General features: G+C 37.7%; 1 protein-coding gene across 3 annotated transcripts; it reads right to left on the bottom strand.

Annotated features, from left to right (window-relative positions):
* Nucleotides 1–1,615: 1,615 nt before the first annotated feature.
* LOC139962780 (katanin p60 ATPase-containing subunit A1-like) lies at nt 1,616–15,088 on the bottom strand. 3 transcript variants are annotated; one of them, XM_071963100.1, is made up of 11 exons: nt 14,963–15,088; nt 12,882–13,068; nt 12,067–12,248; nt 11,518–11,686; nt 10,494–10,603; nt 9,349–9,454; nt 7,558–7,716; nt 6,313–6,439; nt 5,550–5,696; nt 4,296–4,422; nt 1,616–3,213 (listed from the first exon to the last, which is right to left on the bottom strand). In XM_071963100.1, the coding sequence occupies exons 2-11, from the start codon at nt 13,041–13,043 to the stop codon at nt 3,015–3,017; spliced, it is 1,488 nt and encodes a 495-aa protein (XP_071819201.1). In that variant the 5' UTR covers nt 13,044–13,068; nt 14,963–15,088; the 3' UTR covers nt 1,616–3,014. The 3 variants fall into 3 exon arrangements, with proteins under 3 accessions (XP_071819201.1, XP_071819200.1, XP_071819199.1); XM_071963099.1 differs by having other exon boundaries at nt 14,920–15,064; XM_071963098.1 differs by having other exon boundaries at nt 14,900–15,044.
* Nucleotides 15,089–27,644: the final 12,556 nt, after the last annotated feature.

Raw genomic sequence — 27,644 nt, 5'->3', positions numbered from 1 at the left:
GGGGCTGAAGACTGATGGCCGGTCTGGGGAGGGGTCTAAGCATAGGCGTATGGACCATTTCAGTTTGGGGGCAGAAATTTTTGTGCACGAAAGTTCCCGTGACACTATCTAAGCGGAGCGCCACCATCGGTTGGCGCGTAGCGTACAAGAAAATTTTTGGCAAAAAATGCCTCTCAAATTGCAGGAAATGGCACTTCTGAGGCCTTGCAAGTTGCATCAAACCTTCTTTATTTTATAATCTCACGTTTTAGAAATTTACACTTCCCCAAAAATTTGGTAAATTAGAAGAAGAAAAATGGTAACATCACTTTGAAGGGGAAAAATAGGACAGTTTATTTTTTAAGCTCCTATTTAGTTACCGTATTTATTATTTTAACACAGTACTCAGCTACCTCCAGAAAAACATACATTGTTCAACAATCGACACGTAGGCGGGATAATGTCGCTGTGTCAGGTGAGACTGCAATTTGTCTCACAAAAAAAGTATAAAATATAACAAAGAATATGATAAACCTGTACTTCTAGGCTTGTAGGCCCCCCCCCCACCCCCTTACCATCCATGAAAAAGAACATGTTTCTTATATACACTCATGTCGGAAATGTCCAGGTGTACAGTTGACTAGTTAGAAAAAAATCGTGGTAGCCCAGATGAGCTGCGCTTACGGTGGTGTTACACGGAAATATTCGGGCATCATGATGCTAAATAAAGTAAACATGGAATTGTCGGGCAAAAATTTGAAAAAGATCCGGGCAAGCTACTGCATATTTATATATATATATATATATATATATATATATATAAAAAATTCTCCTCTTAGGCTGCCCGAATTTTTCCAGACTTTTGCCCGAATTTCTTGTCCTCTGGAAGTTAAGGGGGGCAGTCTGCCCCGCCTCGTACGTCTATGGGTCTAAGGGGAGGGGTGTCCCTCTCCCCTTTGAATTTTTTTCCATTTCCAGGTAGTCTCAGATGCAATTTGGTGCAATATAGCACACTTCAACACCCACTCCATTTTGTAAACTTAATTTTGTATTTTCACCTGGCCTTAGATGCAATTTGGTGCTCCAAATGATTTTTTTTTCTCATTTGGAAATGAAAAAGGGGTTTTCTGACTTGCGAAGCGGGGGGGGGGGGGGGCGGAATGATACTTCCGCCCCTCCACATTTTTCACTGGGGGGCTGGCGCCCCCCAGCCCCCCGGTTCCTACGCCTTTGACTTCATTGTATAATGGCAGAAATAAATGAAACAAACTTATGAGGTTATTTTTTTCACAATGCTGGGAGGTTAGTTTAGTTTAGTAGAAAAAAAAGGATCAGGAGGGACACTCAAGTCCCCAACAAGGACCCTATAGGTTCGGCCGGCCCCTTCCCCTACACTGGTGGATATATGGCAACAGAGGGATGACATCAGATACGCGATAAGACCGGTAGTAAATACTAATATTTTAATTATTATGGAAGACTTCCCTCCACTTTGTACTTTTGTGGCAAAACAAATAAATAAATAGTTGTAACAGTTACGCCAATGACGTCATAAAGGAGAATCAGATTGATTCTTATATCAGGGTAATGATATTTAAATACTTCAACACAGGCAAATAAGGAGAATTACAAAATATGTTTTTAAGACATTTGAAAGTTTATTCAAAAATACAAAATTGAAATGTATGGTCAAACTCTTTTGTTCAATGGGTTTAATGGTCAGGAACACTCATCACATGACACTGACAATAGACAGGACTGGGGTGGGAGGGTATCATGAGCCCAAGGTCTTTCCACCTACAATTGGGTAGTATAGTCTGAAGTTGTTAGAATTGTCATATCTTAACATTTATGATTTCCGCAAGCTAATAGTGAATATTTTGACCCCAGGAAACCTTTTTGACTTATCCTCTAATTATCCATTAATTGCACAATAGATGCAATTTTCAATATTCAGGTGTTGAATTCAACTTCTTCAATGAAAAAGAAATTCTTGGATATAACCTGAACAGTTATAACTTATTTACCAAAAAGTACAAATTAAATAAGTTTTCTAAGAGTAGATATCGAGAGATTCTAATACTGTTAATGGTGGACTTACAACCCGAGCGGTCCAATTTACTGACTGCTGCAGTGAGGAAATATGTTTTGGGTTGGCAGTAAATCATGGTAAATGAAAACTTGAAAATTATTTTCTTCTGAGAGTACTACTGACATGTTACAAATGACAGTAATCCCTGTATGTCATCGGTATTGGATAATGACAATGGAATCAGTTGTACGAAAGCAACGAACATCACTCGAATCCTTAGAGGAAACAAAATTTACCACCAAAACTGAAATGTTCACTGCAAATTGGAGGTAATTTTTCCTCACGATATTGTAGGGCACAGATCCTTGAACACCTACTCTGAACTGAATAAGGAGGAGCTGTAAGTGACGTTTGGATGTGTCGGCTTTGTGTAGCATTTAAGAGAGGCTAAAGAAGAAGCTCCTTGCATGACGGGAAACTCGCAAAATGAACAAAAAAATAGATTCAGAGAAATCATTTAATGAGACAAAATGAGAAAAAAACAAGAAACAGATACATTCTGTAATGACTATTTCCAAAATTCAGGATCCTATGAAGGTGATAAATATCAAAAAAATTATAACAATAATGCCGAATATATTTCCCCCCCCCCCTCCAACACTTTCCCAAGGTAGAATGTTTTAATGACCGATATTTTTTGTTGCTGTGGCTGTTACCGTTGTGTTGTGTGAAGTTGTTGTACAGGCTGTTCCATCAAACAGATTAAAAAACGTTTGAAGTTTGACACCCCCAACTATGCAGTGGTAAGGTCACCTTAAAGTTACCTATGGATATATGGATAAGTTCACTGCATCACACTCAAGTTTTCAATGATAAATCATAATTTTTTTATCTATTTTCAAAAAAAGGAAAATGAACACAAATACCCAAAAAAGGGTAGATATCAGTGTTTTCAAGGCCAAAAGAGAATCATTTGAAGAAGAAGATCACAATTTGCCAAATTCTAGTTTGCTCCAAACTCCTCCATCCACTTTTTGTACTTTTCGAGATCGTCTTTGCCAACTGACTTCGAAACTTTCTTTAAGGCCTCGATGAAATCTGCCATGGTGGTGGGAAGGTTTAATTCTGATTCGGGAATGTTTCGAATCTCCTCGGGACGGAGACCCTGAATCCTACGCCTCATGGCCATCATGGAAGCATCCCTTAAAAGACACAGATGAAAAATAAAATAATAAACAGATGAAAAATTATAAAATAAAAATTCTTTGTACTTTTCCTGAATCGGACACCTCATGGCCATCATGGAAGCATCCCTTAAAAGACACAGATGAAAAAAAAATTATAAAACAGATGGAAAATTTAAAAAAAAAAATTGATATGCTTGCATCTTAAGTGGGTGTAACTACTTTCCCTGATTCCAACGCCTCATGGCCAACATGGAAGCATCCCTTTAAAGACACAGATGAAAAAAATATAAAAAAAAACGATGAAAAATTATAAAATAAAAATTCATTGTTGACTTATTTGCATCTTAAGTGGGCAACTACTTTCCCTGATTCCGACACCTTACAAGACACAGATGAAAAAAGATTTAATTGCATCTTAAGTGGGTTACTACTTTTACGATCGACATATGTAATAAACCTTCTTACTAATGCTTAAATAATAGACGTAATTTGATTGGTCGCGAGCAAAAAACAGAAAGGGTCAACAAGGTTTGTGTAGAGGGTGGCAAAGCAATGTTTGCGTCCCACAAAATTCAATGAAATGCTTGTTATTGACATTTATATGCATTACATTGCTGCACTAAAGCCACAATATGGGCAGCAGTCCAAAAATGGGTCGCCAAAACTTTTAGGGGATTGCAAGCCAGATTGTGGAAAGCACCAGAAAAAAAATAAACATTAAAAAAGTTTTCTGAGGGAATTAGACAGTTAACTTCCCTTCCCTGTCACACTGTTACTTGTTTGCAATAAGTTTTGATAAATGTGTGTGATGTTGTTTTATAATAACTTTCATAGTGCAAGTAAGTAGTTGCAATCATATCAGTCACTGTGAAGTTTCATTATCAATTACCAAAGGGTAGGTATTGGCTGATTCTGGTTTTACCATCAGCCCCTCGAAAATCACCAGATTGGGGGGGGGGGGGGAAACACGTAAGCATGGGCTTAAATTTACAGATTTTTTATATTTTTGAGACAGTCTGAGTGTGGAAACCTTCATGGATTTTGCAGCTACAAGCTTCCCTTGTCAATTTTAAAAAAACAACCTTAATTTCACCCACCTGCAGACGTTAGTTATATCGGCACCAGAGTATCCCTCCAGTTTCTCGGCAATGCTTGACAGATCCACATCATCTGCAAAAGGCACCTCCTTCAAGTTTATCTTCAAAAGAGCCTCCCGACCTTCCTCTGAAGAGACCAGGAGTAAATGTTTCGAGTAGATTTATATCAACATCATGAAAAGAAACCACAGAGTAAGATTATTTTTATTTTGACATATATGATTTAAAATATTCACAAGTGTAGGTATAATCATTAAAATCTTTCTAAAATACTACTCTTTTTTTCCTTGAAAAATGTCTGCTAATAACTGAGAAGATGTAACAAGTAGGATGGCTTTAAAAGACAACGATCAGTTGTTGTGTGTTTTTTCACACCCCAGTTGTACAACTCACAAAGTGACAATTCTTATAGTTGATTATGACAAATACATTCAATTTAATAATCCCAGACATGCCCAAGGACAGACTCTCCTCTCTGTTATTATGATTATCATTATTACTATGTATTTGATACAGCGCTCTACAAAAGATCACGTCGCTTTACAGAAACAAATAAAAGCTACACAATAAAACAAACACCAATCCTAAACACAAGCAAAAAATACAAACATTACTTCGCAGTAAAATAAATATGTTTTCATGATATGTTTTCATAATATGTTTTTCATGGATATTCCAACATGCTACAAATAGAACAAAAGATATCCTTCCAGTCATACGATTTCACAATTTTAGCAACTTACTAAAAAATTGCTAAAAAGTCCTACTGGTTAAAACCAACTATTCACTAGCATTTTGCCTGAATTACAACAGGCATCAGCTACTGTATAGGCTTATGAGAGAAAGCACAATAACGTTCGCATGATAATAAGCAATAACATAGGTCATTTTGTTAGGTACAGAAACCATGTTTTACGTATGTTTGTGTAACGGAATCATGATGTGTTTATGCTCTTCATGTCCTCCTGCCAGAAAAATTCCATCCTTTTTATTTCTTCTACTGGCGAACAGCAAAACACACTGGCATTTAGCCAGTTAATAGCCCAATTTTGTTGCCTGTACTTCATAGCTGATTTGCTTGTGTCATTATTACAGTCTGAGAGTTCTAAGATGTCCCACGCTTGAATGTTGACTCTAAACTAAATTACATAAAACACTTCGACATCATTTGTTAGCAAACTTTGCCAGTGCCCGATGTCAACATCCTAGTCGAACAAGCCTACATTTACACTGCTAGGGGTTTGAAATACTAACGTTCTGGTAATGGAATGTATATTCTCTTCTCCAAACGCCTCCTGAGGGCCTCGTCGATGTCCCAGGGGAAATTTGTCGCCGCTAAGACCATGACGCTCTTAGGGGAGCCGTCTTCTCCAGCATTGTCACTCACAGCCTCCGATACCCCTGTAGCAGGTAGGAAGAAAACATTAAACTTTGTATCACAAGGATGGAAATTTAAGGCAAACCATTAAATGACCAGAATACAGGACGTTTGGTAATTCCAATTGCATTTGTTGGTGTCACAGTGGATAACATAGTTGGTGTCACAATGCATGTTACAGTACATGGGTATTATCATGGATATCTAAGTGGGTGTCCACAGTGGATTTCATAGTAGGTGTCACAAGAGGATAGTGTCACAGTCGATATCATAGTGCGTGTCACAGCACAAGTAGTGGTGTTATCATGAATAATACAGTGGTTTTCACAGCAGAATTCATCATGGGTGTCACAGTACATGTTGTCGTGGGTGTCACAGTACATGTTGTTGTGGGTGTCACAACACATGTCGTCGTGGGTGTCACAGTACATGTTGTTGTGGGTGTCACAGTGGATATCACAGTGGGCGTCACAGTGGATATCACAGTTCCTGGTCAAGCACATCAATGCAAACACAAGCACATAATCACATTTCTACAAAAACCTGATGAGTAGATATAGCAGCATCTATTCAAGTAAATCTAGCAATGGTTTCTTTATCTTATCAGCCTGGTGAATCGTTGAGAGCAACGCCTCTTACCGTCCATTTGAACCAGCAACTCCGACTTGATACGACGACTTGCTTCATGTTCCGAAGAGCCCCCTCTCTTACTACAGATTGAATCTATCTCGTCGATGAAGATCGTACTTGGCGCATAAAACCGAGCCTGCCAGTGTGATAAGAGAAGAAGGTGTGACTACGAATGAGTACATTAGTTAACTTAGCACGTTTAAATTAAATCAGTGAGACATTAAAACAGCTCAATGTGAGATGACACATTCATTTTCTAAAAGCAAGGATAAGCCTGGGGTAAAAAAAGATCTTTGCAAAAATTGCGGTATAGGCTCAAGTTTGCATATGCTACAGTGTGTTAGGATAATAGTTTTGTCCCTGAGGTAGAAAAGAAATCACAGATTTTCCGCGAATTCGCGGAAAAAGCTCATGCCTGTAAAAGGGTATAGTTATCACTAGCCCTAGGAACAACCCTGAACCTTTTAGCTAGTAACAATCTCTACTCTCTGATAAAGAAGCCAAAAAAAGGAAACAATGCAGATGATACTTGTGTCTCAGTGTCATCAAATTAGATTCCACTGAAAATATTTATAGACAAATGTTTAAACTGTTTCTTGACAATACTGAGTGAAGTTTCTGGGTTTGCATGTTGATCCCTGTTCTGTTCACATTAACATCTGTGCTATAGGTAATATACAATATTATTTCTTGCAAGTCTGTCATATGTGGATAAGTCTGTGGCGTAATTAAGTGGAAATGAACTGAAATTAATTCTACCCCTTTAGCCACTTTCCAAAACTGTCCCGACCCCATCCAAACCAGGCAAAGAAACTGTGAAAAAGCAATGGAAATGCAAAAGATCCAGACCATCTATGGTTGAAACCTATGAAAAGTTACTGTTTAAGAGCGTAATAAAAAATTTGCATCCCATTCTACGTGCCAGCTGGAAATTTTGCATACGTAAGCACAACGATTCGAGTGGGGCACTGCATGGCTCATAAACAACAACAGTACATTTTTTAATTTTACTACTTACATTCTATACTTGATATCAAGTTAACACTGGAGATGTTTTCTCAAGTTTTTCGCATACATGCTTTCGATAATTGCGACATATTAGTGTTTTGCTTCTTATTTCATGACTCACTTTCAATCCAAACCAGAACTTCAAATAAACGATTAAAACCGACGGTATATTTGCAACAATGGGATTAATACTCTACATTCCCATTTTAAGAATCCATAAATACTCCGAAATTTTCATTGGCTTACCATCTCGAATAATATCCGGACCAACTTTTCTGACTCTCCATGGTATTTGGAAGTAAGGGACGCAGAGCTGACATTGAAAAACGTGGTTCCGCATTCAGTGGCGACTGCTTTAGCCAACATGGTCTTACCAGTACCGGGAGGACCGACCATCAATACACCCTGAAGAGTAAATAGATGACAGAAAATACAAATTCAGGCAATTACAAACAAATACAACTTGTGCATCTTTACCTTAAATGCACACTAAAAACTACTCTCGTGCAGAGAAATGCATTCAGCTGGGTACTTAGCTTAATAGCTTAAGCATTCAATGAACAAACAAGTCCAAAAGTTGTTTCTTCATAAATTGTCCCCATTGTCAATCAAAGGTGAAATGCACATGGTTGTTTGCCCTAGATGTTCAATATGTTCAATATGTGAAAGGCTGATTCTTCATGTGGCAACAGATTTTTGTCAACATGTCCCATCCAAAACTAGAAACATGTGTGTGTGTGTGTGGTAACTGTTAAGTTGTAACTTTTATGTTTGACTGAACCCATGAACTCTGCTGTATGTATGTGTGTGTATATATATGTATATATATATATATATATATATATATATATATATATATTATTAGAGGAAACCAGAGAAATAAGATATGACTCATAATTGACAAATAAGGAGTAAGTTTTAGAAAATATATTGGAGTTTTCGGTCCCCCTGGAACCTTTGTCAGCAATACTTGGCAGTCGAATGAAAAGTACAAAATGTAACACAATGAAAGTATGATGCTAGATAAGTGTACGTTGCAATGATGGAATTAAAACCAAATAAACCATGACTCTACAGGAAGCGGATTAAGGAGCAAAGAACGGATTACATATGCTTGTAGAACTGATAGTTGTTAAGGGTCCCAAGTCTTTGTTGAGGCCGGTGATGTGAGACTTAATACGAAAGATCCAACCGATTTCTTTACGTTTACGTTCAGTAGTTGATTTGAAGTTCGAGGCAATAAAAATACATTTTAGGTTTTTTAGAGAATGACTATGAAGATTGAAATGTTCGGAAACTGGGAATCCTGCAAAATTATCACGAATAGATTTTTTTACGTTATATTATATATATATATTGTAATGTAGTATGTAGCTATATGCCCATCATATTCCTTTAAACATGTGCTTCCATGCCTCTTGGTCTTAAGAGTAACTACTTTACTTCCTGTTCCGGAGTTTATTCACCCACATCATAGTCGAAGAAGCCCTCTTTGTCTTAATTCCATGAAATATTGATGCTTAACCTCAAATGACAACCTGTTGCATCTCATGTGTATACAAATGTGTTTAGTCATAGCCCTCTTTTATGTGCCTTAGACTCCCTTAGTAATAATAAGTAAAAGAGTCTGTGACCAAGAGTTTATGTCACAGAGAGGTTATTGCTACTTCACAGGAAGTTGAAATGACTTAGATACTGTAGTTTTTTAGTATGAGAAAGGACTAGCATTCCAGACTTCAGAGAGTGTAGTTCAGATACACTATACTGGATCTGCACTCTAGCAAAAATATAATCTCATAATAAATAAAGCTTATATTCTACAATTATATCTATGTCTGAAGTATCTCTTTATCTGCTGTTAATTCTACTTATTTAATAACGAAGCCCTGAACTAATTGAGCTGGAGCACCCCAACGTAACAAAATATATAGTACCCTAGCTCCTTTGAGGCAACTGTGCACATATAATTTCATGAAAGTGCAAATACTGGCTTCTATACCCCAGCTCAAAAGAGGAGAAAAATGAAATGATGTTAACCTTCCAAGGTCTTCTGATGCCCTTGAAAAAGTCAGGCATATACATAGGCAGTACTACTGCTTCTTCCAAAAGTCTCTTGGCTTCTGGCAGGCCAGCGATGTCAGTCCTAGTTGAATAAAAAGAAATGTTATGGAAAAGCTTGGAAAGGTAACAAGTCCACCCTCCACCTGCCATTCAGAGAGGACAAGTTTTTGAATGGAATACTGTTGACTTAATATAGACTACTGGGACAACTCCAGCCATTGGAAAACTTAATTTTTTAAAGAGGTGGTTGCCTTTCATTACTACATTACATTACCCAGTAGATTCACTCGAGTGACTTGAGCAATGTTCTCTACCCAAGTCTCCCAGGAGGTTTTTCGTTTTTATTTCAAGAAGTGGCGGGCTAATAGCAGTGTACAGTGGTTAACCACTTCGATTGCATATGAAAAATCAACATGCTGCATTGAACCAAATGGCGTTTGGCGATGGTCATGCAGTGTGCAGCAGTTTACCACTACAATTGCCAACCTTCGACGACTGTAACCAAAGGGGGGGGGAGATAATTTGCATGTGACCTAAACGAGTACTGGTGCTCAACAGAAAAATATTTGTTCACCTGTGTGCCGATTGGCCCGTTCAGTGTGCAAGAGTTCGCTATACGCCTTGAACAACTAATGATGACTAGATCACCACAGTAAGACAGACTGGGGTGGGCTTAAGATCTAGTACACAACCAATCAAGAAAATGATGCAGAGATAAGTAATAAGCAGTTATTTTGACGACGCTTAAGTGACCACAAATGTGTTAGAAACCCGCAAGGGCTAATGGATTACAACTTACACGTCGGGGACTTCCAATTCGACATTTTAACTCAAATTTGGAATCTTTACAATTTAGAAAGTCATTTCAGATGGGCAAACCTTAGATTGCTCTTGGATGATAACCCCACCTTACTATGACCCAGATGAGTATCAAACCAGGAACCTCTCGATTGCTAAGCTTCATTGCTTCAAAATGCCAGTCTTTATCCACTAGGCCACAGCACCGGTTCAAAGGAAAGCTCCCTATCTTATTAGTGATTAGAGTAATTCCACCTTCAATTGCCCTAAACTGCTGACCTCAATAATAATATAGACAAAGGAATATATATTCTCAACCTCACCATCGCACGCTTGGATTCCTCTGAATGATGTCTCGTTCCAGGTTCTCCACCAAATCTTTGTCAAACCCTGCCGAATCAAATTTTTTCTCATCGCCATCACCTTTCTTGTCCTGAAAACAAAAATGGCCAAAGTCAAAAGTCTAATCACAGGGAATAATCAAGTATGTAAATATTGTGTAGCCTTCTTGAAGGCTTTGAATTTTTGTCTCATGTAAATTACTATGTTTTCTACATGTACAAAACCTGCTATACATCTTTGCACTTGACTGGCAAGTTGCCCATTTTGCATAGCTGTTTGCAATGCGATACCGGATCAATTATTCCCCGAGTCATATATAAAAGTTAGGAGCCTAGTTTACGATATAGTCCATTATGGGATTTTGTACAGACAGAACTAGCAGTCAGATGTTGTTCTCTCGTAGAACCAACAAAATTTCATTGCTTGCAAAACATCTGACAAATTTGTAAAAAATAAACCCTGCAGAAAAATATGGTGGGTAGTATGAACATACAAATATGTTGTTGCATTTCTAAAGGCAGGGAACAATTTATCTGGTGTTTCAAAGCAAAATGGGGCCCAAAAAAACCCATCACTTTTCAGTACCAAATGTGTTGTACAAACATCTTTGCTATTCTGAAAATCTTTCATGAAGGTTGTGAACATTTTCTTAAAGATCAGAGCTATTTCATGAAACTGAAGCTTGACATCATCGTCATCCTCCTTCTTATCAAGCTATTTAAACATCGGATAGGTGACAGTTACATGTGCAGCTAAACAAAAACTAGCTTCAATCAAGCTCATCTGATTGCGAGTGAGGAAGGTAATATTGCTGTAACAACTTTGGGATGATAAGAAAGCTGAAATCTGACAATCGTAGTATGTTATACACAAATAAGGCTAGCCCTCAGTACAGTAACAAAACATGGTTAGCCATGGCAATTTGTTATGAGAATCAAACAAATAATTTGTGTCTTCATTTGCATTGTCATCTCCTTGACAACAAGGAATGATGTTATCTGTTACCTTTCCTCCCCCTTTGCCCTTGTCTTTTCCTTTCTTGGGATCCCCTCTGCGATCTGAATTTGATGGACGGCCACCTCGCTGGTCTCTTGATGAGACGCGCTGGGCTGGACGGCTTGGTTCTGAGCGGCGTGGAGGTTCTTTGCGGGCCTGTCGCTGGACAGGCGATGGTCTGACACAGAAAGAAAATGGAATACAGTCAATCAAATTGAATACAATGGAAGTCACATTTTTAAAGTTTACACATTCGACAAAAGGTCCACTTGCAGTTTCAGTTCCACGGGAAAGAGCCCTTTTTGACATCCCGAAAAAGGGTACATAGGCACTTCTTATTGACCAAAGGGAGACAATTTCTTCTATAAACACCACACCAACCACATACAGTATGCCACTACCCCCCCCCCTCCTCCCGCACCAACACACACACGCACACTACCCCACTGCATAGAGCATAGGATGAAGGAACAACCATAGCAGCTATTATTGTGTCTGATAATTTCACTTTAATAAAAAAGAATATAAAACAAGATGCAAATAATGACGAAATTCAACCTGTTGTGTTCCAAGGGAGTAGGTGGAGGCCAAACATCTTTGTCTCTGGGATCATCATAAGATGGAGATTGGTAGTTGTCACCACTGCTTCCCCGGGGACTGGAGGTTGGCTGTTTGAAGCTGTTCAATGTCAAGTTAATATCCTTGACATGTTCATACTCTTGAGCCAGTTCCTGTCTGACCTGCAAGTATAACAAAGAACATATAACTTTAGTCTCACCATCTTGTCACACAACATTTCACTAATGTTATCACGATTGGTAGTAACACACATAATAAAAGAGGTGATTCTTAGTTTTACAAAGTTGATTGGCAGAGTACCATTTTTTAAGGGCAGGAAAGGAAATATAGCATAAATAACTGATCTATTCTCAAGTCCATATGTAAAAGTAAGTTGGTCTGAGGAAGCCTTTGAAGAAGATCCTGCTTGGATAGAAACGTCAGGCCAACTTACTTAAGTAACACATTCTCGTACACAGGCTCTTTAGTGGATAAGCAGTTTTGTTTTATTTTAATTCCATATAGTATATATTGAAAGCATACATTATCCTTACATTAGCAGAAGAGGAGGTTGTCTGGATATGGGAAAATTATTTAATTTTTGATATTCTACCCAAGCAGACACAACTTGCATATACAACTACACAATTCATAATAGGATTTAATTTTTCTTAAATGCATAAAAGGTATACAATATACCCTTTGATATGTGACACCCAACTTGCGTAACAGCTGCATTTAGCTGTCATGCAACTAGTTCTGTACAGTAAGCCTGTTGCGACTGCAACCTTCCTAAATAGTACAATGCCACTTACTGTCTGCCAGAGGTGCTTCTTCTCTGGTTCGTGCACTGTCGTCATCAATTTCTGTATCTGTTGAAGAACTCCTTGATAATACACCATAGATGTTTCATAGTTCCCTAGGATGGCAAATTCTCTGCCCATCTTTGTATTCTCGCAAATTTCGTCTACACTCATCTTTGATGCTTATTAAAGCTTTATTCTGAAAGGAAAAGGGGTAAAATAAAGTTAGGAAGTTTTTAGTACTGTGTGACACCCACACAGAAATTATGCCGTGTGTTTATGGAAGTTACTGTAAGAAGTTTACACTGAAATTTGTTCACCCCTTGCCAACCTGTTCATTCATTGCTGTGCACTAAGGCTAGTGCTCTAGGAGGTCCCGACTATATTTTAAATTAGTTGGAAAGTCCGTAGAAACTTTATTAATCAATCCTTATTGTTATGGTGATTTCCATTGTGCAATCATGGACCAGTCACATGATGCTTGATTCTTTGGAGTATGGAAATGTTCAGTTAAATTTTTCTAGGGATCGTTCCACTAAATTTGACACTGGAGTGGTCTATTTATGAGCTGCCCAAGAGTACAAAGGTAAAGTTTTGTTGTTTATTGAAAGTGTGCAAGCACTTACAGCAAGGAAAGATTGCTTAGGCTATACAGTACAGTGCAGTGTACACATATAACTTAGGTTAACAAACGTTTTTGATCAAAACTTTCTCTGGCAGGAATAGTAAAAGAATTTCACCAAATTTTGAACTTAAACACTCTGAGATGAATTTCTTCCTCCCTTTCATTACTTCAAATAAAAATGTATGGTAACTGAAAATGAAGAACTACAGTATGTTAATGTTTTTTACAAATTTCCGGTCTTGGTAGTAAATGCTTTTGGTTTTGTCCCTCTCGTTCCGATCGCTATTTTACTAAATTACATTCTTTTTTCCCCTTTTTGTTTTGAAGCACTTGATCACTGATGAAATTAAAATTGTTTACAATTCATCAATGACATTCTTAACTTTTAGAAACATTTAAGGCTGGGACTCTGACTACCAATTACAATTTGCCTGAGCCTCTTGAAAACCAACATGAAACCAGCATTATTCCCAACCCCTGACATTCAGTTTCATCAGCACATTACGATATTTCTAACATCACCGCAATGATACATTAGAGCCCTTGTGTAGGCCTACTGTAAGAAATGTTCTGAATTAACTTGAAGGGTTCAGGGACTCTACAGATTTAATACCATGGGCCGTAGTGGATACTTCTTTCTATTTCAGTGTGTGACTTCAAAGAATTAACAAAATTGCAAAACATGCAAACGGTTATACATAGGTGAAAGTCCACACTAACTTTAGTGGCTAGAAATACAACTCCAGTAGGCTACACTTACATTTCCATGCTAAAGATATGCTGTAATGGCCCCAAATATGCTAGATATTCAAATATGGTCACCAAATGGTCAAACTTCTTAAACTGTTTAATTGAAAACCTTCAAGGAAGTTTTTTCCTCACTGGGACATTCAGTCATCTTGTGTGTTCCTTAACAATGTCTCAGAAAAATATGGAGAGTAAAGACCTCCATGAAAGTACTTTTTGAAAGCTCCTAACAATTATTGCCTGCTAGTATAATTTGGGCCTATACTGACTAGGCTAGCCTACCTTTAATCCTAGTATTAGTAATGGTAATCATAAGAAATCATCTTCACAGGCATCAAGTACTTTAGCCTCATTTACTTAGGCCTAACCGATGGCCTTCAGTAGGGCTAGAAACATGCACAATTACAAGGTCAAGATACACCAGGTTACGTAAGGTCGGGTTACTTTGCAAATTTTCGTAACTTGCTTTTCCAACCGTAGGCTAGGCCTCAAATTAGGCCTACACTCATTAACATAGCCTACTTTAGCCTGTAGGCTACTTGGCGATTGTACATTAATTACGTTGCCTGGTACTGGCCTAAACGCAAATGTTATACAAGTCTAAGTTGTATTAAATTACACATTAGGATTACAACGTCCATTCATATGAGTAATTTACATTTAAAATGTGATGATTACTTATTTCAAGTATGTGAAGTGTTGTATTCGGTTGGAACTTAACTGGTGTTGATATCCGTTTCCACTGACATCAGCTGCAGCATAATTTATTTGGGTCAATGCCCTTTTCATAATCAGTTCAAAATTTTACGTTAACTGCTATTATGGGGTGCCATTTGTGTAAAAAGTACTTTCCATGTTAGGATATTCAAATAGCGAAGCAGAAATATATATCTCAGCCATTGAGGCTTTACGAGTACTAACAGTTCTTTGCATCTGGGGAAACTCACTACGATTTCAATTATATATATAAATTCATTTGCCTTTGTCGTTTACCTCCATTTCATTAACAAAGTCTGCTCAAAGTATCTCTTTTGAGATCCGGCTTTAGGAATCACAAATGATTTCGAGTTGGTTAGCAAAATGTTTGATCTCTAGAGTAAGGCAAATGTGTCACCAAAACAGAACTAGTATTGTTCGATACAGGTGACAAACGCCAACAGTGAAAATAACGACCTTTGTTAACGGTTTCGAGCCTCTGGACATACAATCAGCGTCCATAGCCTAGTGGTTAGGGTGTCCACACATAGAGTGGGAGGCCCAGTTTCGAATCCCGGTGTAGGCTGGAAGTTTTTCACTGTTCTAGATTTTCCAACTCACTACGATTTCAATGATCAAAAGTCTGTTCAAAGTATCTCTTTTGAGATCCGGCTTTAGGTTTCACAAATGATTTCGAGTTGGTTAGCAACATGTTTGATCTCTAGAGTAAGGAAAATCTGTCACCAAAACAGAACTAGCATTGTTCGATGCAGCTGATATCTGAGTGCAATACAGGTTGAATCGCCGTGGATCGGCCAAGGCGAGAAACTTGGAGATAACTGACTAAATATTCTGATATTATTAAAGAGTTGACTGCAATGCAATGCCGTGGAAATTATCTTTGTTTTCCTTCTGTGGACTGACAAAATAGACTGGATCGTGATCCGAATAAGATAGTGATTGTTCAGGATCTTTGACAACTGCTCCACACATCACAGTGCTACAAATGCGGCTGATAAGTGAGCGCAATCAGGGTTTAATTGGTTGCCACGTGAATTGAGCAAGGAGATAAAGTTTGCAATAATGCATTACATCATCTGATACCACTAGTTGAGTACACACGAATGATGGGAAATGATATTTGTTCCTGCAGTGAAGGGCAAATAAAACAATTGTGTAGATTTTATTGGATGCTGAACCGAACACAATAGATGAAGCCATGCTAAGCTAGAATAACGTTTACAGAGAACCTTGTAATAATTACAAGCAACTTGTGTGTATACGACCATTGCCTGCATTCTGTGAATCCCAAATTAAGTAATCAATAAAACAGAACAAGAAAACAATACTATTTTTTTTTTTAGCCGTTCTGTAATTTAATTTATAGGAGACAGGATAACTGAAGAGAAAAGAAAGAGGAAGGGGAGTAGCAAGATGGCTCGTATCTAAAGGAGGGGTGAAGAGCCACAAGAAGCGGGATGAGGAGGTGAAGAGAGAAGTAGAGGACTACGGGGCTGAGGTGGCTAGGGGAGTGTGTGGGGTAATCTTTTCGCCAATAACTTTTTGGATCAAGCTGAACCAAGTAATCTCTTAAATGATTAGGCAAATCAGCCAAACCATGTGATGCTTCAAGGTACTTATCATTTTTAACCATTAAGTAATTCGTAAAGACTGCTTAATTAAGTGAATACATGACCTCCCAGATCCTCCACCCCCTACACGAGAGTCGAATCCAATGACCCTACGGTCACACCTCCCCCTCCCCACCTTACAAAATCCTGGATCCGCCCTTGAAATTCGCTGGTATACATCTGTACCACAGACTAAATGTAGCCATATATACGGGACGGAGATATATAACACAGATTTGATGTAGACATGCCATCACTCCAGACAAAATATTTGGGTCAAGATTATAAAAAATTCGTTTGATGGTAAAAACGTATTAAAATAACAATCTTCGATATTTGTGTGTGTCAGTCAATACTATACATGTGGGATCTGAGCAGTTGGTCTGAAACCGTCAGTTGACTGTCATAGCCCCACCAACTTGTAAAGTTGTTCTGTGCATGCTAGATTCATGCGGTCTAATTTAGTTTAGGATATACATTCATGCACTCAAACAATGGACGCATAGTTTATAATTTAATGTTGGTAACTTCGTCACAATGGCTGGAAATACAATCTATGACATCATATTATTAATCTTATTCTTCTTTTTATTATTGTTAGTTTTATTATTAGAATTCCTCTTCCTATTATTATCCTTCACCGCAAGTTCTGTATAGGTGTCTTAAAATCTGGCGCCAATCCAGGAGTTTGTGGGCGGGGGGGGGGGGGGGTGAAGGAGCTGCTATGGTTCAAATAAATTATTATTAAAACCTGCATTTAGATTGACTTAAAGTATATATACATAAGGTCCCATGATGTAATAAGAACATGACATAAGTGTATTATACAATGCGAGATATATTACGATGGTTTACACGTGCTCGTCTAGGTAAATTGAAACAGACCGACCGGATTAAACTTCCACATCCCAAACCGTCATTAAGTCTTCTCCCGCTGCTCTGTTTTGTGCTTAAAGTAATTATTTAGTAAAAAATGGGATCCAGTCCTTTCGGTCATCTAACACTGACCTACGTCGAGACGTGATCAAGGGCGGCGGAAGCACTTTTAATCTGCGGGGGGGGGGGGGGCACCGACATCAAAGGGCACTTTGCAGAAATTCGATTGGACTGATGCAGCCTTATATTTAGTACCCTTTATAACTCTCATTTGCGTATACACATCACTCCATCAACGTCCCCCCCCCCCCTTCAAGGTAAATATGCATACTAGCACTGCAATATCCAATGTGCAAAATGGGAAACAAGGAACAAGTTTTCTTTTGAGACAAAATGAGGTGAAATCATGCTAGTTGCTAAAGTAGGAATCTTCCGAATTAGAGTTTATTCTTGTTAATATCTTAACAAATTTTTTCCATTCGAAATAGCTTTGAGTTTGACCCACAGAAATTCATTAAAAGTCAGGGGCGTAGCCAGGATTTGCAAAGTTGTATGCACGACTATCTGAGCGGAGCGCCACCATCGGTTGGCGCGGAGCGTACAAGAAAATTTGTGGTTTTACAAACCCCTCAGATGGCCGGAAACGGCCCTTCCCGAGTGTTCATTCTGGTTCCCTGGCTGCTTACTTGAGACACCTCAATTTTTATGTAGAAAAAGGGCACATTTTTAACCTGAGGAAAAGTGGGGGGCACGTGCCCCCTGTGCCCCCCCCTGTTCCGCCGCCCTTGGACGTGATGTCAGTGCGGCACATTGGTCAGAAATTGATCCGATCACACTCTAAGCTTGGTCTTGATACATTACACAGGAGTGTGTAAAGACTTTGCGTACGTCTTTGAAAACAAAATATCTCACTCTAATTAACTTGGATATCTGAACAACATATTATGAAGAAAACCGAGTTGGGGATTTCTGGAACGTTTTATTCTTCAAAAAGATTGCCAACTTGCAACTCCACCATAACATCCATCTAAATCGCTATTTGACTTTCTGAAATTTTAACTTTCCTCGCTACAGTGTATAGCTTGCTAATGATAGCGTCCCTACAGCCCCCCCCCCCCCCTCCGGAAACGCAGTGCCGCGATGACGTCACAAGGGCTCATCGTTTTCCACTGTTCAAAATATATAAGATTAAGTCGGCGCGAGGTTCAAAAATTCACTGCTCCTGAATAATGTAAAATCCCCGAATTAGAACTGTGGCGATGTAAAAATTATCAAGTTTTTTTTATATGCCCATTGCAACATTGGGAGTCAACATTTGTCAATAACGACCTAAAATTATCGTTCGCTTCTCGACGAAAATCTTCAGAAATTGTTCTTGCAATGTCAAGCGTGCCATTGCTTTGTACTTTGCTTTCTACAGCAGTAATAATTGCGCTGCTTTCACGCTGCAAAATTCGCTAACGAGATTGGTCTATTTAATGCCGGTATTAATTCTATTTAATGCCGGTATTATTTCTATTTAATGCCGGTAATAATTCTATTTAATGCCGGTAACAATTCTATTTAAGATCGGCATATGAACATACATGGTGATTGGCTGCAAATAAATGGCGGTATTAAATAGAATAATTATCCGTAATAATTTTAATTTGTAAGGACATTGAATCAGTTATAGTTTCCCTTATGGCCTACCATATTATACGATTGCAGGCGATACGGTCAGGGTGCTGCCACTCGCAGCTCCCTGGTATACGACCACGAAGCTGGAATACATAGACTATATCCCCAAAGGTACTACACTGAGATATAAGTCAGCGCTGTCGCCGGAAAGATCATTGCATACTTACCGGTACTTACTTATTATCGTACGGTGAGCATGAAGATGCAGAAAGGTCATTTAGGATTTGGAATTTCTTCTTCTTTTTTTGGTCTCCTCCAACTTTGTGATTTGTCCGCTGCTTCCAGCTGAACACCCCCCCCCCCCCGTCCGTCGCCTCCTACCGGTCAATAAAATGTGTTGTGCTATTATACCAAAATATATATGATATTCCACTTTATTAATGTACCGTATCGATCGATTTGACTAATTTCTTACAGTTGAGGTACATGAAGAAGGCGTTCATGATTGCAGTAGAATAGGGTTCGGTTGCAATGAGGAGACCGTGACCGTTGTCGTAATAATCCTGCCCCTTCCCCTCCTCCGATCTCCCGGATCGATACACTGATCATAGCCTTCATTTCTATTACCTTAAATACTAGCACGGAGTAAACACTCATTATCGCTCACAGTGGTATATCAGCGACACATATAGACTGATCTGACTCAGACTGCATGCATGACGGCGTTTTCCCACTAATGATGCACGCATGACCTGTTCTACCTATCTCATAATCAGTTGGGAAATAATAACTCTCTTCTGATCTTGGTTGTGTGTGTTTTGTATCACTATTTCTATTTATTACTGCGTGCATGCAGAAATGTAATCTCAAAGAAACAATATACTGACAATATTCATAAACCATAGCCTTGAAAAGAAGTTTGCCGAAAAATCACTGTAGGTAAGCCTATTGGCTCAAACTTGTAATTAAAAATTCAAATTCAAGTTGTTAGTATAGCTTTCAAAGTACTTTCTAGAATCACCATCATATAAATCGTTGCCCCTCGGATAACTAAGAGATATCTCAAAGAATAAAACATTCTGCAATTGGAACAAAGGGAGAGGCTAGTTTAGAAAGTAGCCCAAGGCTTCCGGTACATACAATTTTAAGGCATTGCTAATGTTAAGTTAATGTTGGACAATATCAATAATGATTTTTTAGTGGCAGTCTGCAGGTATATGAAGATGCATAGTGATTGGATGAAACTATTAAATATAATTAATACCGGTTATAATTGAAACTCAACGTAACAACATGTAAGCTCTCATAATCAACATACCCACAATCCTCTCAACTATCTGCATCGTCCTAGGGATCAACGAGAGTTATCAACGAGAGTTATCAACTCCCGTATGGCAAGCCGTTTTACTTTTTATTCAATATTTAATGATATCTTTAATTATTTGATGATATCATTAAATCAATGGTTGATATCAAGAATTCGAATTGTTGATATCATTAAATCAATTAATGATATCATTAATTCAGTTCATTTCTTGATATCAATAATTCATTTAATGATATCATTAAATGAATTAGTGATATCAAGAAATGATTTAAAGATATCTTTAAATGTAATTGTGATATGTACATATCACTAATTCGAATTGGTGATATGTTCATATCACTAATTCGATTTAATGATATCAACAAATATGACGTCATATTTACTGATATCACTAATTCGAATTAGTGATATGTACATATCATTAATTCGAATTAGTGATATCATCAAATATGACGTCATATTTCATGATATCAGTAATTCGAATTAGTGATATGTACATATCACTAATTCGATTTAATGATATCAACAATTATGACGTACATATCAAGAATTCGGCCATATTTAATGATATCATTAAATATGGCTGCGATATGTCTGGTTATACGGCGGCGTAGTCTCAGTAACTCATCCATATATACACTGGCCTTATGGAACTAAGCTGGTGGTAGTTGGTATGGGTCTAGTGCAGTGCAGTATACATTACACAGGTGCGTATCCAGGGGGGGCGTTGGGGGCGCGCGCCCCCCGGGTAAGGAAAAGAGGAGAGAAAAAAAGAGAAGAAAAAAGGGAAAAGGAGGGGGGAAAAAGAAGAGGAGGAGAGGAAGCACTGTAAAAAATTTCTCTGTATATTTACAAAAGAAAAGCTGTCAATTAGTTTCCATCTGTTTTTTCATCAGTGTACAACAGTAACTGTAAATGCACAACTACGGTTTGTGTAGAAACAGATTCATTTCTATTTATTCAGGTAGAATTTTATGTGGCAACATGGAAAAAGTGATGTAACATTCAAAATACCCTTTGTATATTGGTCGAACTTTTTTCGTTTCTAGACAGAATGTTTCCGTTAATTTACCAAATAACAGTTTGTATACACGGTAAAAAGTTGTGGTTGAAAGTAAAAATTATTTATTCAAATGAAGCTGCTATATATGGGTAAAGTAATTTGTGATCCTGGGCGAATCATATGTGGAGAGGAATTTGTTGTACATGAAAGAGATTTAGATGAAAAAATAAACGTTATACCAAGAGGAACACATTGAGAGAGTCAAATTTACCAAACACACATATCTTTATTTATCAACATGCAATCTTGACAGGTGTTTTAGACTTTTAGGATAACATCATATACAGCAAATGTGGAATTAGCACTGCAAACAACAATGTAACAATATATTACACTAACATGGACAGTTTAGATATCATTCCAAGACAGGGATAAAGTGTGAATTTGTCTACCAGTGCGTTGAAAAACAGTGATATTATCATACTACTACTAAACTATCTCAGCATATTAATCTGGACTTTCCTGATGATATTAGACTTCCAAAGGTAAAATACTATTTAAGCAAGATTGATAAATGCTGAATAGCAGGGGGTCAATTTACCTTATGAACCTACCAAGGATACTGCTGTCCATTGTAATTAGCACTCTTACAAAGAGATAGTGTCTAGAATGAAAGAGCAACGACTAAAAAATACTACTCTATGACATACTAAAGAAATAAGAAACAAAACAATAACATGAACCTGGAAACCACTTAAGTTGCATTGAAACTGAACCTGAAACAAAAAGCTATAAACAGTGTGAAACTCAAATACTATTTATATGCTTAGAGTACTTAAAAGGATTTCTTCTAGTAAAAATACTTTGTTTCGAATGAGTACAGTTGCTACTCTTGGAAATAATATAAGCTTTACTGCTATCAGAACAACTCCCAAATCAATAGAAAGAAAAAAAGAAAACAGTTAGATTGATGGTCAATGTCAAAGTGATGAAACTTCCATTGAAATGCTCAGGCACACTGGGATATTTTTTTGCTAAAATGAACCCTTTCCAATATATAGAACAATCAGAAAATCTACTTGACAGTGCTCAAATTTGAATATTTTTATATAGTTACATCCAACTTGTACTGCAAAAGCTATGAGGTTGTTCTGTACAGAATCATATTTTGTATTTCAGAATATACAATGTTTGGTTAAAATACTTCTGAAGCAAGCAGATTACCTTACTGTTTATTAAGTATTTTAAAAATCAACTTTAAGTTACATTGTAACATGAATCTGTAAAATTTAGTGATTTATAGCAGAATAGTTCACAGAGTCAGTGCTTTTGAAATGGAGGTATCATTAAACAAAAAACAAAAAGTATACGGCATTAAACAAAACAAAATTAAATGCAGTTAAACCAAGTACACTCTAAAAACACTTGGGTTAAAATTGACCCAAATTGGGTCACTTTTTGACCCAAATGAAAGTCAGGAGGGAACCTAACACATTTGGGTCAAACTGACCCAGAAAATAAGGTCAGAATAAGTGACCCAATTTATGGGTTGAAAATTTGACCCAGAAATATTGGTAAATATTGACCCAGGCAAGGGTTATGATGGAAAATTAACCAAATTTGGGTCAGCTTGACTCTTATAGGAAAAAATACATAAATACAAAAGGCTTCATTTGACAGAGCAATTTATTGATATAACTCCTTCAAAGAAAGTGAACTGAAATGTAAAATTGTAACAAAACTGAATGTTTCATTAACATGGTACCATAGTACAAGATCTAAAGGAAGGAATTGTTTGTAGCATTACCAATGATTTAATATTTTTTTTTACCCCATTGCAATTTTTACATAAACAATTTCAACATTTTATTAGACTTGTTTGGATAAAATAAAATTTGCTGAATGTATGAACGAACACTTTCTAGCTAGACATGTGTGTGTCTTCATAGTGATAGTTATCAGCTAAAGCATAGACTAGCTCGCATGGGGAGGTATTTGCCTTACTTAAGATGTAATAACAAAAGAAGAAAATGACAATCAAAACATGGTTGCCAAATTTTTAAAAGATGGGGTGATGGATGGTCAGGCTTGAAAATGTTCACTAAATTAGGCCTCGTAAAGAAAGATTCCCCCCCCCCCCCCTTTTAACACTTATCCATGGCTTTCATTAAACGGCGGCAAGCCTATAAGTAATGAGTCCAAATATTATGTGTAATATTTATACTGCTGTTGTACATAACCCAGCACAAGTAAATATTGTATATGTAAATATGTGTAGAATGGATAGGCAGATTTCTGCATTCCAAGAGCCGTTCAATTGAAAATAGTCCAAGAAATTTATTTAGAGCAGATAACTGGGACTGGGACAATCCATATAATTTCCTTCTAAAATTTCATGACAGCAAAACAATTTGTGAGCTGCAACTTTGGAACTGGAATTTATGAGATGAAAACAAATATGATCATACAGGCTGAAAACGTTTTGCCAATTCTTCTTAGAATACAAACATATCTTTGCTTTGTATATGAGGCAAGTATGCCTTGGTCCCATAAACGTGATTCAACTAACAGTTGAGATTTCAACTAAAATCACGCAACTTCAGATGATCATAAAGGTTGCTCGGCATTGAACAAAATTGTGTCCAAATTCTTTCAACTGTAATGTAAAAAGGAATTGTAATGGACAGTTGAATTGATTGCCAAGTTAATTCTAGTGTTGCACTGTGCGACTATTGTTTCAACTTTGTTGAAAGTTCTTGTTGAAGCATATATATGGGACCCAGGTATGAAAATTTTCAGCCCTACTTCATTTTGATTTTCAAATATGTCTTCAATGACACAACTGATAATGACATTTTCCCAGGTACATCAATGTCGTATACAACAGTCTGGAGGAACTGCCGGGTGTTGTATGATTGCCACTGATAATCCATATCAAAAACATGAAAACACTTTAAACATAAATCAATGGCATTAAGCAGCGACTCCTGTGGAATGGCTTCTCTCTGTATGATTATGTAAGTTTGTTCCGGGCTAACCCTGCTGCTTCCAATAGCTAGAACGAATGGTTGCTTTTGTTTCACCCCTTCAAGGTAGTGTAGAAAATTGGTTCCAATCTGAAATGAAAAAGAAAAGGTTATGGAAGCAAACTTCTTAGATTTATTCAAAAAAAGCCTTCCATATAGAAAGGATCATATATTGTAGTACTCACCAGAAGGTGGGGTATTGATAGAAGCAATCTTTGTTTTGATTAAGGATGTGCAATATTTAGCATTGAAGCATTCACAACTTCAGTGATGAATAGTGCCACAATTTCATAGAGGGTAGTAGAGGTGCCAGGTATTTTATGCATTGTACTGAAAACAAGTTTTTTTTACTAATTCAGATATAAAGAATTGTCGGGCCTCTGTAAGTTAATTTGAGGCTCATCGAGGAACCCTGGACAATGGATTATGGATGAACACAGTGTTCAAAAGTTAACAAGACAATTATACTATCCCAGCATACTGCCTGGAATACCGCAATGTCCTATCCGATCGGTGTGAATCAGATTGTACACTCTTCCACTGCACACTCAATATATTCTGCATTCACATTTATATACATATATGTATTCATATATCATGTGTATACTGGAATGAGGAATCATTGTTACAACTCTACTTGTAATGAATTTGGTTTAGGGTTTGTACAATGCAACCTGGTGCAGTGGTCTGTGTGAGAACTTGCTAGTGGGTAATGTTTTCACAATTTCTGGGGCTGGTGAGGTTCTTCGGGCATTTGATTGGCACAGCTGCAGAGCATTAGTGACCGATGCTTTGATAGTCCCCTTCCACCATTCCCCTTGGGAAAGTGGCTGAATGCATCGTTCATGTCTTTCAGATGGGAACATAAAATGGTGGTTCTAGGAGCAGGGTGGGATTGTAATTGATGAATGTCTTGTCTCACCAATCGATGTACACTGCTCGAGAACAGAAGGCAAGCTCTTTGCCTGTTTCATCCATAATTGTATCGTCTGTCAATTTTCCTAGATGAACCTGTAACCGACGATGATCTAATAAAAGGAATTTTTCTACTTCAAATTTAGCTTTCAGCTCACCTTTTGCAAATCCACAAATGAAGTTAGGGCATCTTCAATTGTAGCCCGTTTTCCTTTGCCCTTCACCTTCTGTGACCCAATTAGTAGAATGCATGGAATGCACTGCAGTGCAATGTTGCATACTTCATCATCTGTAAAGAGGGAAAATAAGAACCTTGGGGAAAGATTCACAGACTTAACACTCAACGAGGCACTGATTATGCCTGTGTTATAAGCTAACACATTTGTGGTAATATATGATGATATATCAGTTACAAAAAGGCTTTCAGTGGAACATTATGCATTATATAGTGTGGATAGGATCTCTGACGGCTCTACAAATCCACCAATTTCTCAACAGCATCTCTGATTGTGATCCAAAGTTGGGTGGATGCCAGGCCAATGAATGTTCGTCGATGAAGCAAGACAATATTACCAGAATTCTGATGCGAGAATAGAAAACATTTGTAGCTTATAACAAATCCGATGTCATCTATGTTGACTGTGCAGGGTTGTGCCCATGCCAGACCTGAGACACTGTGTACTGACACATGGCAATCAAGCATAATACTTGACACTATTCTGTTATCTGACTGGCCACCTTAATCCCCTGACTGACCCCCTCCTCCAAATACACACCATTTTCATTATTTCCCCTGACTGAGGTGAAGCTCAACCGGGGCCCAGTGACACATCACTGGCAGTGTCACATGAAAACAGTTCACATGCATTTTACCTGGGTTAAGTTATTGCAACATAGTTACCTGATAGTTGACTGCTGTCTTGATCAATCCCCAGGTGTCAAGACCAACCATTTTGCTTGTCAGCATAATGCAGTAGGTTCCTAGCGAGTGCAGGTGTCCATAACAGGAACAATTTGTCCCCACACTTTGGCTTGATAACTTCAAAGTCCAGATTAATCTGAAAAAGGATGAAATATGTGACAAGTCTGCACAGAAAGCATTTTTTTGTGCCCAGACTTGGACTGTGAACAATTTTTCCTGTATAATTTTTTACACAATGATGATTCATGATATATACAATATACAGTATTGCTATGGAAAAGATTTACACATTGTTAGTGTGGGTGAAAACAACTTATCACAGATAAAAGCTTTCAAATTGGGAAATTTTGGTAGCCCATCGGACTACTGCTACTAAGTGTTCTGACAGTTGTGGTAGTCCAACGTATATTTGGTTGTCTAGGGCTACACTCTGCTACAGCCTACTGAACTACCACATATTTCGAACCCTGACGATTATGCCAGGCCCTATATAGATTGAGGTTGTCTGGTGCTGGCATCATAATCTGAATATTTTCAATGAATGTTGAAGCAATTTAGCTGAAAAGTGCACAGTTACAGGCACCCCGTGCTACTTACTTGTTACAACACCCCCCCCCCCCCTGCTTAACTGTACATACTTAATTTGTGGAATTTATATACAAGTATTTATCGTAGGGTATCATAAGGTGCCCGAATACTGCAGGGCCCGAATAATGCATATAAACCTAGGCTACCTAACAATACGTTCCAATATTACCGTATAGCAACGTGCTCAAAAAGCGATATGAACAAATAAGATCTGCTAGGCCTACTTATTTTCAGCCATAATATATGCAAAAACAGGCTGTTTTTTTCACATCTTGACCAAATAGACCTAGCATAGGCCTATAACATTCTAGGCTAGGCCTAAATGTTATTTTGTATGATAATTCAAAATTTTCATTGCCAAGAAATTTTCAAATGAAATTGTTGTAAATTTATTCCAAGTTCTGCCTCTTTTTTGGTCTTCTTTGCCTTTTGTTCGGAAGTCAGATAAGCTACAGTATGTTAGTACACTTACTGCTTAATCAGATGTAACATTAGCTATTTAACTAGGACTAAGCTATTTTTGTTATTTAGGCCTAACCCTAAAATTCTGGTAAAAACTCTTTTTCACAGGTGCTTGTTCCATATCTAACGTTAGACCTATAACACTATACGCAGCAGGGCCTAGGCCTAACGTTAGGCTAAATGCTTCACACTACAGTAGCTGCCCTGTGTATACAAAAAAAAACACCCCATTAGCCTGTCCAAATCTAGCCGTCATCCTCATGATCGCAAATAGGCCTAGCCTAGGGGCCTAATCATATTTACTCAGCAAACTTGGCACAACAATGCTTAATTATGC

This window comes from Apostichopus japonicus, chromosome 21 (assembly GCF_037975245.1).
Source record: "Apostichopus japonicus isolate 1M-3 chromosome 21, ASM3797524v1, whole genome shotgun sequence".
Taxonomy (NCBI): Eukaryota; Metazoa; Echinodermata; class Holothuroidea; order Aspidochirotida; family Stichopodidae; genus Apostichopus; species Apostichopus japonicus.
The sequence above is the reverse complement of the archived record's forward strand: the minus strand, read 5'-3'. Positions and strand labels throughout refer to the sequence as shown.

Bases quoted from the DNA above. Each gene is read 5' to 3' on its own strand.
- LOC139962780 (XM_071963100.1), bottom strand. From the start codon at position 13,043: ATGAGTGTAGACGAAATTTGCGAGAATACAAAGATGGGCAGAGAATTT. The intron at 10,604-11,517 runs GTAACAGATAAC...TTTTGTTTTCAG, and splicing joins AGGGCAAAGGGGGAGGAAAG to GACAAGAAAGGTGATGGCGA. The intron at 6,440-7,557 runs GTAAGCCAATGA...TCACACTGGCAG, and splicing joins TCCGGATATTATTCGAGATG to GCTCGGTTTTATGCGCCAAG.